General features: G+C 41.7%; 2 protein-coding genes across 3 annotated transcripts in view; one reads left to right on the top strand and one right to left on the bottom strand.

Moving 5' to 3' along the window:
- Window positions 1-10652, top strand: part of afap1l1a (actin filament associated protein 1-like 1a) — a 24820-nt gene extending 14168 nt beyond the window's left edge. For both annotated transcript variants that reach the window (XM_069696867.1, XM_069696868.1), the window contains exons 2-19: window positions 537-662; window positions 996-1079; window positions 1191-1270; window positions 1684-1819; window positions 2019-2114; window positions 2226-2440; window positions 2531-2710; window positions 2854-2937; window positions 3552-3627; window positions 4058-4177; window positions 4258-4469; window positions 4853-4998; window positions 5125-5197; window positions 5731-5845; window positions 6966-7133; window positions 8136-8311; window positions 8403-8528; window positions 9253-10652. In XM_069696867.1, coding sequence (XP_069552968.1) covers window positions 537-662; window positions 996-1079; window positions 1191-1270; window positions 1684-1819; window positions 2019-2114; window positions 2226-2440; window positions 2531-2710; window positions 2854-2937; window positions 3552-3627; window positions 4058-4177; window positions 4258-4469; window positions 4853-4998; window positions 5125-5197; window positions 5731-5845; window positions 6966-7133; window positions 8136-8311; window positions 8403-8528; window positions 9253-9279 — 2240 coding nt within the window. In that variant the 3' untranslated portion in view covers window positions 9280-10652. The remainder of the gene's footprint in view (window positions 1-536; window positions 663-995; window positions 1080-1190; window positions 1271-1683; window positions 1820-2018; window positions 2115-2225; window positions 2441-2530; window positions 2711-2853; window positions 2938-3551; window positions 3628-4057; window positions 4178-4257; window positions 4470-4852; window positions 4999-5124; window positions 5198-5730; window positions 5846-6965; window positions 7134-8135; window positions 8312-8402; window positions 8529-9252) is intronic.
- Window positions 10645-16271, bottom strand: gabrp (gamma-aminobutyric acid type A receptor subunit pi). The gene is made up of 10 exons (XM_069696870.1): window positions 16023-16271; window positions 14827-14908; window positions 14555-14667; window positions 14373-14440; window positions 14069-14286; window positions 13126-13208; window positions 12803-12940; window positions 12542-12694; window positions 11573-11766; window positions 10645-11473 (listed from the first exon to the last, which is right to left on the bottom strand). Exons 2-10 carry the CDS (start codon window positions 14877-14879, stop codon window positions 11141-11143), a joined length of 1353 nt encoding a protein of 450 aa, XP_069552971.1. The 5' UTR covers window positions 14880-14908; window positions 16023-16271; the 3' UTR covers window positions 10645-11140.

Below are 16271 nucleotides of genomic sequence, written 5' to 3'. Positions count from 1 at the left end.
GTGATCTGATAGTTGTTGCCTCATACCATTAGCTGTTCCTTTAAGAGCGCTGCAGGGCAGAATCTCATATTCCTGCCAAAATCTTTACAGTATTTTCAACTCAATTAATTTGACAGCTAATTGGAATTAGTGTTTGTGCCCATCTGTCTGAGCCAACAGTATTTTTGAACTGTTTTTGTTCCCTGTATTCGGGAAGTAAGTGTTATTATTTTTGTTCGCTTCAGATCCTCTTACTTTCTGGGTTAATGAGCAATTTGCTTTAACATGTTTCCTGCAATTGAAGCGTCTTGTCATTGTTTAGTCTGGTTACACTGAGGTGAAGAGGAGGGAGACTGTGATGGGGTGGCAGATGGATTTTGACAAACTGTGAAGCAAAGTGACAGAAAATGAAAGAAGGACACAGGGAAAGAAAAGCAGAAATAGACCTCCTGGTCATCCACCCAGGGTTTGTTTAGACGTGTCAGTCTGACCTTTGCCCTCTCTGCTTATACACTGAACCCGTGGCCTCCATGACCTTTCGCCTCCCCCCTGTGCAGCCATGGAAGTGCTGGTGAGTGAGCTAGGCGTGCTGCTGAAGATGCTGGACCAAGAGAACCTCAGCTCCTCCACCCAGGAGAAGAAGACATCCGTGTGGAATCTCCTTCAGCAGATACAGCCATCAGGTCAGAGAGAGGAAAAAGACAGACAAACTGACTCAGTAAAACTGTAGAAAGTATTATCACTAGAAATTGCTTTTATACATGATTTGTGTGTAATGTTAAACTCAAAAAACATTTACACCCTAAAAACAGGCAGAATGCACATAATTTTGTTGTATTTTGTAAAACAGTTAGAAGTCAAAAAGTGCATAGATGTTTATTTATGTTTTTTTAAATAATAACAGCATGCATAACACCTGGTTTTATCTGAATGATCATAATATATTCATCAATTTTTATGTGAGGCTTTGGAAGTGCTACAATACATGTCTGTGTTTTCCTCTTCCTCTCCTCCAGTGTCAGGACAAGACTACATCTACATGAACTCATCCGTGTACAGAAATGGCACGAGCTTTGTCGAGTCTCTCTTTGAGACATTTGGTGCGTTTGAATTCAGATGGTGATGTAAAATGTGCACGTGTCTATATAAGATGCAAATATGCTCCCAATGTGTGCTAACTGTGAGTTAGAATGTGTTTCTGTCTTTTACAGACTGCGAGCTGGGAGACCTAAAGGATGTTACAGATGATCTGAAAGAAGATAAGAAAACACAGGCTGACACTTTAAAACAGGCAAGTGGAGAATACAGTAAAATCCTTACGGATCCCTTTTTCATAAGAATCAGTTACATATGAAACAATGGCTTTAAATCCTGTAGGTGAAATGACACGGTGTGTGTGGGTTGTATGTTGATGCATGTACCTGTTCAACTTTATAAAAGACACCGGTTTGTCATGACTCGTGGAGAAAAGGTGATGAAAAGCTGAGAGATTGTGTTCCATGTTGTGGGGTTTTCCCATCCTCACATGCTCATCACTCTGCAAGCTGTTGAAAGGATGAAAGATTTAGGGATCCACCCACAGCCCACGTGTGTAATTCATGGAAATCATTTTGATGTTTATTCTCTTTGATTATGTAGTTCTTTGACTTTGGTTATAGTATAAATCTGAGACTTATGTTTGTGTTTACGTGTCTCCCTGAGCAGAGCTGTGCAGATTCATCAGCCCCACACTCAGCTGACTCTCCTCCGCCTCTGCCCACAACGCTTCCTCCTGAGGAGTACTACGAGGAAGCAGCGCCCCTCAGTCCTGGCAAGATGCCCGAGTACATAATCACACGAGGTCAGTTTGCTCCCACCTCAGCTGAACTCACTGACCTTCCTGTCAATTCTGCAAAAACTACTCATTACTCAGGACTTAAATTATATATAAACATAATCATATAGCACTTTGTTTGAAACATAATTACAAAGTACAAGTTACATTAAAGTGCTTGATGGAACATGAGGCAAAATTATGATATTTTTTCTTCCATTTCCAGTCAGGCCCAGCCCTCCCAACTCTATTGAAGATGGGTATGAAGATGCTGAAAATCACTACCCGACTACCTGCATAAACTCGCACCGCAAGAACTCCTGTGAGCTCAGAACACCCATACTCACAAATTTGCCAGAGATACAAGATAAACACTGCCTTGTTATTACAACAGGTAAACCATACATTATTTCCTCTGTTGTTGCTCCCTCAGACAATGATTCTGATGCTCTGAGCAGTTCGTATGAGTCCTACGAAGAGGATGAGGAAGAGAGGAGCCCCGGCGTCCGACTCACTCACCAGTGGCCCTCAGATGAGAGCTCCATGCCTCCTGCCAGAGACTGTCGCATTTGTGCCTTCCTGCTGCGAAAAAAACGCTTCGGACAGTGGGCCAAACAGCTCACTGTCATACGTGAGAACAGACTACAGGTAAGAAGTATGACATTCACATAATCATTATATGATGCTCTGAATGTCTTTGTTTCTCTTCTTCACCCCTATGTTTCCTTGTTTCTGCAGTGCTATAAGAGTTCCAAGGACACATGCCCCTACGTGGACCTACTACTGCCCCAATGCACTGTAGTCTACATACCCAAAGACAGCAAGAGAAAGCACCATGAGCTTCGCTTCACGTTACCAAATGGAGACGCACTGGTGCTGGCCGTACAGAGCAAGGAGCAGGCTCACAGATGGCTTACGGTAAATTTAACATGCTACAGTGTGTGCATTTTCTTCAGGAGTACAAACTGGTGAGACAGCCATTGATCCTCACTAGAAGTGGGATTGTCTGTGGGACAATTTACAGTACAGTCCAGAGTGACGGGTGTAAAATGTCCCCGCAGGTTGTTCGAGAGGTGAGCGGTCAGAGCGCAGGACCCGAAGAATCTGCATCTCCCGTCATACAAAGAAAAAATGAACTTGACAAGGTAAGGATGTTTATGTCAACACATTCTTGTCATTTTTATTCCCCAAGTCATAATTTATCTCTCCAGCTGAGGTGAGGAAAAGTTGGCAGTAAGCAGCAGTTGCGCTGTCACCATCAATTTCCCGAAGCAATTGTGTGGCTCAAACGCAGTGCACTGAAATACCTGTATTTGGCCTGCAGAACAAAGAAGAGTTATTTAGTGTAATTAGGTGTTAAGACTACAATGACAGGGATTGTGGTGAGTCAGTGTTGGAACCAACACATCCTCTTTTAAAGCTTACTAATCTGTCAGAGCATAAACTGCAAAACCCTGACACATAAAGCACACACTGAAGAGAGTTGGAAGGAGAAGAAAGCAGAGGATATTGTTCTGCAGGTTTGTTTGTCTCATTATGTCATGCATTCATTGTTATTAAGCAGCATGTGGGAGAATGACAAAATCCAGACATAGATACATATGAGAAGAATTGTCTTAAGTATAGTTATTAAGCTTTTTATCAGTCAATGACAAGTGTAGACAGGCTTGGCTCCAGTTTGAACTCCGCAGACAAAGAGAGCCAGTGTTGGGCTCAGCTGTTGAAAGTCTAAACCTGTGTTTGCTTGCTTCTTCCTCAGAGGTTGTCTGCAGAGAGGAACACATCTGATTCAGACAGTGTGGGTGTGTCCGCTGGAGAGAATTGCAGAGAGAACGGTGAGACAGACACGGCCGTAAAAACATTATAGCAGCTGTTTTATGAAGGAATATTAACTGAAGTTCCTCCTTTTTAGTTTTGCTTTTAACTGCATCTTTTTTACAGTCTGCATCAATGGATGCAAAGTTGTCATTTGTCTGACACTTCCCATACTTTCACGTGCATGTGGAATGCAGGGTAGAGATGGGAAAGATTCCAATGTTTGTATCATATGCGTGATAAAAAAAAAAAAAAAAAAACAGAAGTTATGGATAAAAGCTCTGGAAAACGAGTTTTTACTGCAGAATCGTTTTAGGTTTAACCAGCCCTTTGTGTAATGCAATTTACTGTATCACATTTATTTCTTGTCTTAGGTGAATTGCAGTTCTCACATGAAAAAAAATTATTTGGACTAAAGGCACCTGATTGATCCTTGAAATGTTGATGTAGGTAAGGTGAAACGAGGCGCTTTCGCTGCAGGACGTAAGATCACACGCATCATCAGCTTCTCCAAGAAGAAGCCCCCTCGGCCCGGTGATCCCCGGACAACCTACAGCGACCCCCGACAAGGTCAGAGCCTGCTTCATTGTCACTTTTCATCTGTCCCAAGTCTGCATACACATCATTTTCTCCTCTTCCTCACAATGCAGGCTACCTGTCAGTGCTGGTGAACCAGGTGTGGCGGGAACAGTGGTGTTGTATGTGCAGAGGCTCCCTGCACTTCTACCAAGACAAAGGAGACCCTCGCACCTCCCTGCCTTCCCTTCCTCTCCACGGCTGTGAGGTGAATCCAGGGCTCGGACCCATACACCCCTTTGCCTTCCGCATCCTGCGGAACAGCACAGAGGTGGCAGCTCTGGAGGTAAGACACTGTTCATGTGCTTAATTTAAAGCTGCACTAAGAGTTGAATGTTTTCATATGATCAGAGGGGTCAACACGTATGTGTCATATCCAAAAAACTTTCATAACGACAAACGTACAGATCACCTGAGTATGGAATTCCCATTGGCTCTATGGGGATTTTCGACTAATGTTTTGATTCAGTCTGTCAGGAGACCAAAAAACTAAAAGAAGAGTAAAAATTGGACTTACTGTATGTGCTGACAATATGTCCAGTTTGTGTTAAAGCTCGCCCCACCGCCCCCAAAAGGAAAAAGAAGCAATCAACTAACAATACTTTCTTTTTCAGATTTTAAAAAATGACATTTTAAAGCTGCTTCATTCTGTCTCTTTTTGTTTGTCAGGCGAGCAGCTCTGAGGAGCTCGGACGGTGGCTCGGTGTCCTCTTGGCAGAAACGGGCTCGGCGACAGACCCAGAGTCGCTGCATTACGACTATGTTGACGTGGAAACTATTGCTAACATTCGTGACGCTGCGCGACATTCCTTCCTGTGAGTGAGACAGCGATATGGGGGAGTTGGGGGTTTAGTTGGACAAAGTCAAGGGAAGGCCACCGACCAGAGCGGAGATGTTTTGACCTCACGCAGACTTAATTCCTCCTCTCTCTCTGATCCTAGGTGGGCCACTTCCTCCAGCAGCACCTCCACAGATTCCAGGACATACGATGAGGTCCCTAGTGAGGACATGCAGGTGGGATACACATGCTCAGACACACACATGCATGTTCCAAGTTCAGCTAAACCTTATGTGTGACTCCTGACTTTGATGTTGCCAGATTAGAAGTTGTGTGTCTGTGTGTGAGTGTGTGCAGCTGTTAAGGACTTTCTCTGTCTGAATGTGACACCCCATATCAGAAACCCGAATAAACAGACAGTGCTTTGTTACACGGCTATCAATGACGACTTTTTGTAGGCCAGGAAAGTGCAGAGTGTAAGCACGGGAGAAGAAGAGAAGTCTAAAAGAAGGAAAAAACGAGGAAGGCAAGAGGTCATAGCAGCTTTACAGCCTTTAAACCCTTTTCTTAACCCCACTGACATGCAATTAAACACACGACCCACCTCTCACCACCTCCAGCCTGAAACATACACACCTCAGCCGCCTCAAATCAATAAATCTGAAGAGTGCCTAGCCTGATATACAAATTATGCCTTTCTTGTTTTTCCTCTGCCCTCATCTTCTCACATCTGTCATCCCCCCTACCACCCACCCTCTACTCCACCCAGTCAGGGGAGAACCACAGGCAGCAGTCTGGGAATCAAGGGAAGCGACGCTCAAGTTTCTCAAGCAGCGACTCCGACAGGACCAAGCCATTAGTCTGCCTCAAGCAGGCAGATTCAAGTAAGTGTGTTTAGCTGGTTTTCCAAAGTAAAACACGTCCCCATGAACTACACTGACAGATTAATTGAAACCTTTTATACAGTGGAAACTCACTTTGTGGGATAGATTTTGAGTTTTTTTTTTTTTTTTTTTTTTTTAGGGCTCTTTTATAGGAATTAATGCATGGTCAGTTGTGTCTGTATTTGCATATAAGAAAGTGTCATTGACTGAGTGTATTAATATAGTCTTAATTTAAGAGGAGAGGACCTCAAATTGATCCATGTGGAAGTTTATATTGCAACCTGTTTTTTCAGCTTTATATCCCTGGTTTCGATCTGTGTAATTCCAGAGACCATAACAAGAATAGAATATAAAAAAAACAGCCTGCTGGGAAGGAAAAGAAGTAATAATACAGATGGCTCCTTCATGTAGATGTGTTTCACACAGGAGTGATACATTCCAATGCTCTGGTGTTGTTATAACTTACACTCGTCATACACTCCTTTTACTTGTGGACCAGCTCACTGACAGTCATAAAATTTGAGCTTTCATCTGGCTCAATATTTCTTCCATTCCTCTTTTCTCTTCATCATCTTCTCACTTACCATCTATAATCTCATCCCTCTTCTCTTACCTCCCATTTGCGCTGACGTGTCATTCGGTCTCTCTTTCACAAGTAGACGAGATGACTGTCCTGGGTTTAGGAAAGCGATATCAGTGTGTTTGTCTCGTACAGTGCTCTTCCTGACGCCGTTTTCTCACTGTGGCCTTCACTGTCATGTTCTGACACATCAAAGAGTCGGCGATCTGCAGGGCTGAGAGCTTCAGGATGTAACCTGAGATTTATTGGACATTCACGTTAGATCCGCTGTCTCACCTCCTGACCTCTAACTCTGCAGCACCGTGTGTGTTTAGCTTTTATTCCTGCATTATATTAGTGTTCTTCACCCAAATTATTTGTTTTAATCCTAAACATAAAGTCAAATTACTGTGCTACACTTTCATGTGACCTGTAGAGATGACATCACGTGTCTCACCTGTCTCACATCATTAAAAAGGACAGACAGACAGATCACTGAGAGGGTTTGTCTTCTTCCCATAACCCTTGCATGTCTGACTTTTGACCTCTGGTCCCACCCAGATGCCAACCAGTATGGAAGGTATGGGAAAATGCGAGCAGAGGAGGATGCCAAGCGTTACCTCGGAGAAAAGGAGGAGCTGGAGAGAGAGAGGGACGGGATACGAAATGCACTTGTGACCCTCCGACAGGAAAAGAGAGAGCTGAAGGAAGAGCTGAAGACGGCCTCTGGTGAGAAGATACAAAAGATAACAGTGCAGATGGTACACAAATCGACTCCACTACATAAAATTTTAAAAAAAAATAACGAGTTACTCTTGTCTCAAAATCAACAACACAACTATAGCATGCATCTATGTCCCCTCCTGCTGATAATCTTAAGAATGAAGAGACAAATAGTTCCACAGAGTTTTGTAAAGAAGAACAAAAGAAGGTATTAGTTAATTTATAAAATCATTTCTTGGCAGCTGGATAGTTCAATATTTGTTTGCAAAGATGACTCATATCTAGTGTACATACTGTATCCCTGCTCTTTATCTGACCCTGCAGTCTGACCTCCATGATTGGAGGGCCATGAGAAACTACAACTCCCCTGTCGGGATAAATACAACTTTTCATTGGTATTATTATTAAAACTAACAACATGTTTATGAAAATGTTTTCTATGTCTAATGAACTAATTTCCTCTAGTTCCACTTAGTATTTAGCCAGCAGTCGAGTAGCATTCATTTAGAATTGAAGCAGTAGTATCCCTGTCTCTACACATAGTCCATTTCAGATTAAAATCCATACTAAAAATGTAATTTTTAATGCAATTAAAATGGTATTAACCTTGAGGTAATATCATTTAATTAAACGGTATTAACCTAAAGGTAGCATTTAAATCCTTTCGTTTACTTTGCATAATTGTATCTTTAATCAGGTTTTATATTTTATAAAGTTTAGCTCTGTAATAATTGTAAAGAGTTGGTCGGAAAAAAAAAAACATCACTAGGTGCCAAATAGATGCAATGCTGTAAAAACAGAATTTACTTCTGAAATATTCATTATTTAAAGTGATATCCCATAATTCTACCAAGAATAAGTCTAACATGTGAGTAAGTGTACTTTATTCTGAAAGCCATCCTGAATTTGGAGGCTAACAACATCTAAAGGACGACATAAAGGCACAAATGTGCGTTTGTAATCATGCATCTTATTGTATTTATGCGTCATTGTGTTTCTGTGGAGCAGACAAGAGGAAGCCCTTCCTGAATAAGCGTGTGGCCCAGCTGGAGGAAGCCTGTCGGGCTAAAGAGGCAGAGAGGGTGGACCTGGAACTGCGAATGACTCGGGTCAAAGAAAACCTCAAGAAGAGTCTGGCAGGTGGAGCGCTGGGCGCACCAGTGGAGGCTAAACCACCTGCTAAGGTATATTTGTAGCTTGATGTGGAAAGACGGGTATCTTTTTGCACACACCCATTTTTTATTTCCGTCTTTATTTAAAAATATTTTTGTGTAGGCATCCAGCAAAAAGATCCAGAATATCTACAGTGAGTCTTTACCTGTAAACTGCGCCTCAGAGATGCGTCGTAGACCTCCATCTGTTTATGCGTCCTCTGCTGGGACTGTCATGCAGAAAGCAAAGGTAACGCTGATCAAATTTATCCCCTGAACACTTCCTCTGCCTGTCACTGTGGACAGATTTTCCTGTCGGTCTCCACTCACATTGAGTAACAGCCGCATGTGCCAGCATCTAATGGGGTGTCACAGTTCAAACATAAACAGAAAGTCTTTGTATGATGGTGCAGTCATTTTGGACATTTGCAGCAAATGAAAAGCCTAATACATAGACTGGTATTTCTTCACAAAGACTGTACTGCATTTGTATGCACTGTCACCCAGATGTTGGTATACTGTGATGTACAGATTGAAAGAAACCAGTATGGAGAAGGTAGTAGCTTTGGAACTTAACCTAAATTTAGGAACCTAAATTAAATTTAAATTTAGGAACTTAACTTAGAACTTAAGCACTTAGGCGTGGATGTAATAGATGATGTGTGGATGGAGATAGCAGCATTGTGTTTTGGATTTTGAGAACAAATGAACACGCATGGAACAATTCTGCAAATGGCTGAGATGGAAAGCAATGAGAACATTTCTTGACATGGTTCATATTTTAAGTATTGACTAACGTGATGATTAAGATAATTATGTTTCAATGATATTGCCTAGCACTACAATCCGTGCAAACATCTATAGGCAGGGATGTTTATGTTTTTTATTCTATGTATGTACATTTCTGAACAATTACTTGAAATTCATTTTTCACATTGTCACTTAAACGCCTGCCTGACTGTCTGTTTCTACAGGAATGGGAGTCAAAGAAAGGAACCTAAGAGGAGTTTCATGGTAAGAACGGGAGATATAAGGATGTGACTTTTTTGACCTTCACTCTCACTAATGATAGTCTGCCATCAACATCCCAAACACTACACGTGTTTCATTTTAGACTAAGAGGAAATAGTACATAAACTGTAATGAAATAAATCAGCCACTAGATGGAGGTACAACTCACTGAATATTTACTCTCGGACCACTTGGATTACAAGGACTGTTCACTCTGTATTCAACTTTTTCACTGTAAATTGAGTGACACAGTCTGAAATATGGAAGCAAGAAAGTAAAGTTTATGAAAGAAAGACAAGAAGAGTGTTTTGAAAGCACAGCGAGTGCATAAAAAGGAGTGTTAAAAAAGCACACATTGTGTTGGCACCACTGTTAGTGTGATGTGGGAAAAGACAACCTAAGTAATGTGATGTGTTTAAATAATAGAGAATGAAACGCGATGTAAGCCACAAAGTGCCTTTTTTATGACCTTTTTTTTCTGCTTGTACATAGTGAGCCAAGACTACTGTTTTGTATGTTGTTTTTTTATACTTTTATACTGTGCAACGTTTCATTTCTCATCATCTTCATAAGACATAAAAGACTGCAGAAGTTTTAGGCACTTAAATAGTTTTCCAGATAAATACTTTTTATCTATCCGTCAACTTCATGCAAAGTGCACACAAACAGAAAGAAAACTAGATTTTTACTTATCAGGCAGGTTGTCAGTTCCTCTGTGGATTTCAGCTGTCTCAGTCGCTTCTGCATCTCCATGTAGACGGACTCCGTGTTAATGAGATCATACCATCTGTTGCTGCACTCCCTCTTCTTCCTGCTGCTGGTTTTTAATGACTGTGGCTGTGTTTGGGACCAATCAGATGCTGCCTGATGGCATTGCGTGATGGATAAAAAGCATTTCAAGTGCCTAAAACTTTTGCGTATGACTCTACCTGATGTATTCAGCTGTGTGCCATGGAGCGTTCTGTGTTTTATTTTATGACTGCACTTATTAGATTAGGTTGAAACTATTTTACTAAGTGATTCAACCTGCCGAATTATTTGGTCAGAACAAAAGCCTGTGTCAACTTGACCTCTTTGACATACAGTCAAATAGAGTTGGAAACTCATGTTATAGATAAATGAGTTAATAACAAAGTGGTGCTATTAAGTGATACAAGTCAATCTTTTCCCAGTGAGGAAGTATGTTATTTTAACTCCTTCTCTTCTAAACCTGTGGTCGACTTTTGCACTTTACTGTCTTCTTACCTAGATAAGGAAATAATAAATTGTGTGTCTTATTTTCCAAGAAAACAATCTATAATCATTTGCTATACGCACACACTGAATTTCCTCCCATTAAAATGCACAAACGCCAGTCACTGATGTATTCTTTTAATTTCACAATGATGTGCTGTGAAGTACATCTCATACAAACGATGCATTAGAGCCAAAGAGAAGGAAAAAAAAACATTTAAATCAGTCATTTCATGAAGGCAATTTAATGCTGCACCGTATAGTGTGGTGCAGTTCAGGCAGCCTGTTGTTTATAGCAAATTATCTCATCCTCATTTGATGTATGGGTTTGTCAATAGATAACAGCTACTTTGTATCACCACGCTTGCATGCTAATATAATGGAGCCATCCATCCATACATGACCAATAGTATATTTCAATGCACAGCGTATTACAAAGAAGAATTTCCAGTTTGCAGTCCCAACCAACTGATTTTCAGCAACATGTAGCCCTAAAAAGGTTTTGTATGTGTGGTACAAAACGGCTGCATCACAAGAGTTCGGATCCCGGGTATGGTGACGGTTATAGAGCAGCTTCAGGATGGAGAAATGAACTATTCAGCAGCTTGGCGGCAGCCCTCAGAAAAAGAGATAGTAAAGCCAGTATAGGATATTGACAAACAGGAACGCCGTGGGGAAAACAGTGCGAGCATGGCGATCAATATTGTGGGGATTTTCCACATTGAAGATGGCTGCCACCCTTCGTGATGCATTCTTCACAGATGACAAACCACAGCCCTGATTTGGCAGCTTCTCCTTTGATCCAGCATGGTTCTTCGTGTCCCTGTTCACTGCCTGCTCCGTGGGCTCCTCTGCAGTGGAGCCGATCTCCACGGACTGGTTTGGTTGGCTGGAGCGGACAACGGGGATTGAGCCGTTTCCATTAGACTCACTGCACTCCCTCAGAAGTTCCTGATGGATAGATAAACAGATGTGTTGATGCTTGAAATGTTTTCATGAACACGGAAATGTGCCTTCTTCATCTCGTTTAAATGTAAGCATGCTGCTCACCCTGTGTAGGTCCTCTAATGTCTGGTGCTGCATGGTGCAAAAATGAGCGCAGGCATACTCCAGCAGAGCCCCAAAAATGAAAGTGAAACAAATGCCCAAGTAAACATCTATGGCCTTTATGAAACAGTTGGCATTGGGCAGGGAAGTGCGGGCACCCATCATCAGAGTGGTCATTGTGAGGACTGTTGTCACTCCTGAGGGGCAGATCAGAGTTTATGTAAGATAATGGTTTACAGGTGTTTGTGTTTGTCTGCTCCCTGCTGTTCAGTCTTCCCAAACTATTTTTAATTTGCTTTTGCATTCCTTTAGTTTCAGTATTTTAATGACTTCAGAATTGTTTTCACTACATACATAAATGACTTTTGCAGGGAACGTAAAGGTAAAATATGTGCTAAATCAGTGATGCCCCAATGTTGTATTGTCGTTTGCTATTGTGTTTTCATGAGGCCAGGACAGTTTGAATGTCTTGCTGTCTGTGGTGTGATGTAGGTTATTTTCTTTGACTCCCACTTCCCAGCTGACTGCTTCAGTTGATGATCAGTTGACAAAAGAAGAGGCGTTATTGAGTGGCTATGTCATAATGTTACACATTGTAAAGCTTCAATTTCAAATGGAAAAACAACTTGCTATTAGAGTTAAGTCTTCCTCAGAGAAAATGATATGGTGGTCCAGAATATTTCAGGCATACAAATGTTTAAGCGAGCAGTGTTCTGTTTAGAGCATAATGCAAGATTCAGTTTAAATCCTTGACAACATTATGATGAAAATCAATTTATGCTACAAGCAGATAATGTTATGAGATGATAGTTATATAACACCACTTAAACTTATAAGATCAAAGAGAGACACTATGAATCAATGTTATAAGCCCAATGATACTGTAATGTAGAAATGATAAGTCAATGCACTCCAATGTACCAAAATCGAGATACGTAATCATGCAGTAAAAGTACAAAATTCGGTCCAGACCAATGCATGTCCGAGCTGGTACGGATGACTGGCTGATCCAGAAGGAGACCCAGGAGAGAACCACCAGCAAAATGGAGGGAACATATGTCTCCAGGATGAAGAACAACACGTTTCTACTCAGGGCGAAATGCAGCACCAGCTTGGGGTATTGTCCTGAGAGGAGACACAAAAGGACACAGCTTTCTAAACAGATAAAGATTTTGAACGTGTTGTATTATGATTGTGCTCCAGGTGCGAGGGGAATCCTGGGAGATGAAGTACCTGTTTCATACACAGCCTCTGACACTGATGTGTAGTAGCTCTCCACACTGTACTGAGCCAGCCGCAGTGTGTTCAAACCCTTCACTGAATCATTCCCTCGGGTCCAGTAGAAGACCACATCCTGGATGTTGTAGCCCCCTAACAACACAAGCACTAATCAACTCTCAGTGAATCTGACCTGCTCAGAATAAAATAGCCTCTTCGGTTTGATACTCACTCCACTGATGATGATGAAAATGGAGGGCGTGATGATGAGATGATGATGACTTATGTCCATCTACCCACTTGATTGAGGGTTGATGGATCGCTCAGGAAGTACTCACAGCTCTCCAGCTGCAGGGTGCACACCTGTTTGTCCATGGGGTACTTGGTCAGCTCCATGTTGCAGGCGATCGTAGCTGTGATGCTGTTGAATATTCAGAGAAAGATCATGAACAACCCTCAAACCTCCCCTGAAAAAACTCTTTTGATGTGGGACATGGCAATTAATCAGAGCTGATAACAAAGAACGCTCCTCCCCTGAGCAACAGTCAAGAGAACAAAGATCTGAAGTGTCAGCATTATATGTCAGTCTCTGATGCATTAATTATAAGTAGCTGACTTATTGGAATCCTGTGATAATCTTTAGATTTGAAAATCTTCTTCTTATACACTACTTGTGGCACTGTTGTTCTGATGTACTGCAGAAATGAGGGCAGGTTTCTGACTCATGCTGTATTCAATCACCACTATAACATCAGACACTGTTAACAGTCATGCATTAAAGTGCCTCTGTGGACTCAGGAAGAATGAAGGATACCCAGAGCCCCCTGCACGAAGCTGCCCTTTCTGTCCTCAGTTAAGCCAACTTGCTCCAGTAAAGTTCTGTGGCATTGTGACATGACAGATGAAACAGCAGCACAGATATTTATTTTGTTTTTCTCTGTGGCCAAAAGGGACTCTGCAAATATTCACTGACAAAATCGTAAGTGTTTGAAGGGAGACATACTGAAATGTAGCTCAATGCCCTTAAGTTATATGACTGGCTGATGATACATAAGTGATTTTTTTTTTTTTTTTTAGTAGAACCTGAAGCCAGTTCATGGTTGATTACAACAGTAATCATGAAAACAAAATTAGATATGCTTGTTTGCTTTTCTACTTTTGTGTGTTTGTGTGTTTCCTGAAACAAGCTCAGCAGATTTTGCAAAGATTATTTTCTGACACATTAACAAGGTCAGTAAATGTCAAATCAATAAGTCAAAACCCTTCAATAAAGGAATTTACCGAAGGGCATAGAGAACAGTTCCATTGCTGAAGATGCGTATGAGGCGGTTTTCCACTGTGACATCATGCAGGAAGGAGCGCTTGGAGTCTGGGATAAAGGTATCGGGGATCCAAAGCAGTGACACCAGGCGTCCGTCCACACTCACGCTCTCGTTTCCGGGGAATACCAGCCTGGCATCACGCCAGCGCTGACGGAGGAAGATGGTCGCAGTATAGTCCTAAGAAGAAGAAGATAAGGCTTGTATTCAGTCATCAGCTCCCTCATTCACCCACTGACACAAAAATAGAAGGAAGAGTTGCATACCATGTTGATTTCAGAGATGGCATCAATGCTGGCGATATCGAGGCTCATTCCAATTTCCACAGGACCCTCTTTATGAGACAGGACACTTTGGTAACGCGTCAGTTTCCAATAAAGAGACAAACAAGCAGAGACTGCTTTGAGAGGGCTTAAGCTCAATATTGACTTCTCAAGCTACTTTGTACCATTGAAATTAGGTCTGAGGTAGCGGTTGTATCCCTTCATGAGCTTCTGAATTGTTGGCTGAAGCTGAGAGCCGTTCCATTCACCCCAGTGGTTGCTAGGGAACATACAACTACTGATAAAAGTAGAGAGATGACAAACAAGTGTTACAGGAGATGGAAAATGGAAAACAAGTGTTGGTGCAGAACACGGAACAAACCAATTGCATTAAATCAATGTAAATGTCAATATCTGTTGTTAACACTACATTTGTTTTCAATCTCAGGTCCCTCACCCCTGTATGAAGGTCAGGAAGAGGATCAGTAGCACGTGCACCAGGACGCACATCGTGGGTCAGCGGGCAGAGGTCAGCAAAGCTGCTCGGAGAGAGAACACATAAACCTGCTGTCCACAAGTCATTCTCCTGCTCAATTACATTGTGTGGTCTGACACATTTTCACCATAGGATGGCAGCACCTAACCGAACGTGATCACAAACCTCAGGGGCCATTCTCACCCTTTGATGTTATAAAACAGGGTCCCGATACTTGTAAAATGCGCTGGAAACTTGTATTGATCCCGTCTCCCTGCTGCCATTAATATATTATTAGCTGCTCCATTTGGCTCTCACACACTCATGTGCACAGACACAAACACACACAAACATTCATACAAACACACACACACATGCACACAGAAACAATTGAAGACTGTTTATGAGATCAGAATGCATTTCCATATTTACATGTTTCTTTGCTGTATGACATTTACCTGCTGATTTATGTGACCACTGCCTCATGGTTTATTCACAAAGCCTCCCTGATGACCAAGTTTGTCACCAACTCATCAAGGGCTCCCTGTCTGGTATTCGCCACTTCGTGTCATCCAAATATGACATCCATACGTTTGTCATTCAGCTATTCCCAAAGCAATCTTTGCAAACATTACATTTACATGTTACCAGAAACGAAACAAATATATATATAATATTCAGTGTATTATTTACACAGAATTGTGATGCCAAATGATGATTTATATTTATTTTCATTCCCTAATAGCCAAAATGGAAGTTAAAGAGCCAAAGAATGTTATTAGGTTGTATTTGTTTCTCTGCATGACACTTATTACTAATTCATGCAAATATAATAATCTGTTTTTATTTTTTCTTCTCCTTTGCTGCTCTTTAGCTTGTAGGCTGAAGTCTCATTTGTTATTTTGTGCTGCGTTATGCACGTTTCCCCTCTTCCAGCCTCCCCTTGCTTTTTTTTCCCCCATTAAGCCATATGTTGAACTACAGACTAGCTGCCAACACTCTCTTTGTTTTCCTCCCCTTTCATTTTCTCTCTTTTTTCTGCATGCACATCCAAAAGAACATCTCACCTTTTTGCCCTGAAATTGTCTCCATCCCTTCACATTGTTTACATTCAAATTTCTCATTGTGAAGTTTGCTCTCTTCCTTTCTCTTACCTGCTTCGGTCTTGCCACACTCACCTTGTGGTTTTCTCCCCTTTCAGCTCTCCTTTGTTTCCACCTCCTCTCCTCTTGCTCTTCCTCTATCCCAAGTGTTGGCAGTGGCTTAGATTGGTTCCCCCTCCTCTGTTATTTATGATTATATCCCGGTGTTTCTTCCATCTACCAACAAAACCACAGTTGCGTCTAATATTTTCTTCTTGGTGTGTGGGCTAACTGCTGGTTGCTTTACTGTTTGTGCAACTCCCCCCGTCTCTCTGCACAGCTACA

Source organism: Brachyistius frenatus, unplaced genomic scaffold (assembly GCF_029030835.1).
Source record: "Brachyistius frenatus isolate BFR_SWC_R1_liver_20210118 unplaced genomic scaffold, ASM2903083v1 Contig_22, whole genome shotgun sequence".
NCBI classification, from domain to species: domain Eukaryota; kingdom Metazoa; phylum Chordata; class Actinopteri; family Embiotocidae; genus Brachyistius; species Brachyistius frenatus.
The sequence above is the reverse complement of the archived record's forward strand: the minus strand, read 5'-3'. Positions and strand labels throughout refer to the sequence as shown.

Excerpts from the sequence above, each read along its gene's own strand:
- gabrp (XM_069696870.1), bottom strand. The coding sequence starts at position 14,879 with ATGTGCGTCCTGGTGCACGTGCTACTGATCCTCTTCCTGACCTTCATA. Across the intron at positions 14,441-14,554 it reads CCTCAGACCTAATTTCAATG|AGGGTCCTGTGGAAATTGGA; the intron begins GTACAAAGTAGC and ends TGTCTCATAAAG. Across the intron at positions 14,287-14,372 it reads CCATCTCTGAAATCAACATG|GACTATACTGCGACCATCTT; the intron begins GTATGCAACTCT and ends TCTTCTTCTTAG.